The following is a 1,595-nucleotide window of genomic DNA, read 5'->3' on the forward strand; positions in this document are numbered from 1 at the left end:
TCCGAAGCATCCATCAACACATAAACTGTGCTACAAGGACAGCGAATTCTCGTGACCCGTGAGAACAGCAGGAAACTTTTCCCAGTGCTCGGTTCTCCCTTCTGCAATTCTATCTGTGGACTAGGACCATCATCAGGTCATGAGATTTCAGATACTCTGAGTATACATTCATTACAATTATTTAAATATCAAATGATTTACATTTTTAATTGGCCTGTAATAATTCCCAATGCTTTGGCCTTCTAGTTTTAAATATTAAATACCCTTTTTTTTTTAAATAAAATAAAATTGTACTCTCGAGATCCAATTTCTTTTCTTAGGGTCTCCTTGAGCCTACTTTCTTTTTTCTCTGCCTCCATCACCATTTTAAAAAATTGATATATTTATTTAAAATGTAGACACATGATTCTGTGCTCAGTTATCATTGTGATTCTGTGGTGACTTCCAAAAAGCATAACTAATTGTAATGGACTCTTCGCAATTACATTGTGGACAGAAATAAAAAGGTGCACAGGGACGACGGTCAAACTAGAAGTACCTCAGACACTTATAATTGATATGGTTGTTAGTAGGTGTCATTGAATCAGTTCCAGCCCATGACGCACAACTGAACGAAACAGTGCTGGGCCCTGTGCCAACCTCACAAATGTGCCCAGCCTGGAGCCCATCATTGAAACTTGCTAGAAAAAGGAGTTGGACATTACTTACAGTCATATCAACATTCATAGAGGCATAACGATGCAATATGACCACAAGAAATCCTTTCATATTTCCCAATTAGTTTTATAGAGTCAGTCACTGGAGCAAACTTGTCCATTTAAACAGTCTTGTGTATCATTGAGTCTGTTCATTTTCAGATGGGAAGACAGAACCAGGTTCTTCACATTACACATTCCCCAGGATGTCAAAGCTTCAGATGCTATTCAATTTCTTTAAGATACATGGAGTGACTCGCAGCAGGGCCACAGGTTTCAGAAAATTCCCTGTGGAGGAGCTGCCGTCCTCTCGCATCTTCTGTAGCATTTCCTCCTGGTCCAGCTTTGGCACGAGGCCCTCAATCCCAAACATCATGACTGGGCCTCAGTGACCCCAGCTATGGCTATTGGTACTCCTCGGGTTGCCGTCAGGCGGAACCTACTTTCAACAAATCCTTGGAACAATATTCCTTAGCATTTTTTTCTTTTAAAAATGTTCACCCACCTGGTTTCTGTTTTCTCCTGTTCCCTGTCTCTTAATCCATCCCTGAAACCTTGCCGAAGGCATCTCAAGACTTAAAGAAATCACAGAATACATAAAAAGTCTCCTTTCCTTATATATATATGTGTGTGTGTGTGTGTGTGTGTGTGTGTGTGTGTGTGTGTATAATCAGCAATTTGAAATACGTGTGAATGTATTCTTTGATCCAATACAAAAATTGAGAGTTAAATTAGGATACTGTGATTGGACAATGGTATTGCTTTACAATCCCTCAGTGCAATAGGTCTAAGTGCAGTCGGGTTATGTTACAGTTTGGCATAGCGCATTAAGGATAGCACTGTATTGTACTAAGACAAGAAAGATACTGCTCAAAATATACCAGATGAGTTTGGTTACAA

The 1,595-nt window shown here is 39.6% G+C and overlaps 1 protein-coding gene across 1 annotated transcript; it reads right to left on the reverse strand.

Annotated features, from left to right (window-relative positions):
* Positions 1-912: 912 nt before the first annotated feature.
* On the reverse strand, positions 913-1,068 carry LOC115868432 (mitochondrial import receptor subunit TOM5 homolog). The gene has a single exon (XM_045287056.1). The coding sequence runs from the start codon at positions 1,066-1,068 to the stop codon at positions 913-915; it is 156 nt and encodes a 51-aa protein (XP_045142991.1).
* Between the last annotated feature and the right edge of the window lie 527 nt (positions 1,069-1,595).

The sequence above is a fragment of the Echinops telfairi genome, unplaced genomic scaffold (assembly GCF_000313985.2).
Source record: "Echinops telfairi isolate 266 unplaced genomic scaffold, ASM31398v2 ScPeMD7_10;HRSCAF=50, whole genome shotgun sequence".
Classification (NCBI taxonomy): domain Eukaryota; kingdom Metazoa; phylum Chordata; class Mammalia; order Afrosoricida; family Tenrecidae; genus Echinops; species Echinops telfairi.

Coding starts and splice junctions, on each gene's coding strand:
- LOC115868432 (XM_045287056.1), bottom strand. CDS start 1,068: ATGTTTGGGATTGAGGGCCTCGTGCCAAAGCTGGACCAGGAGGAAATG.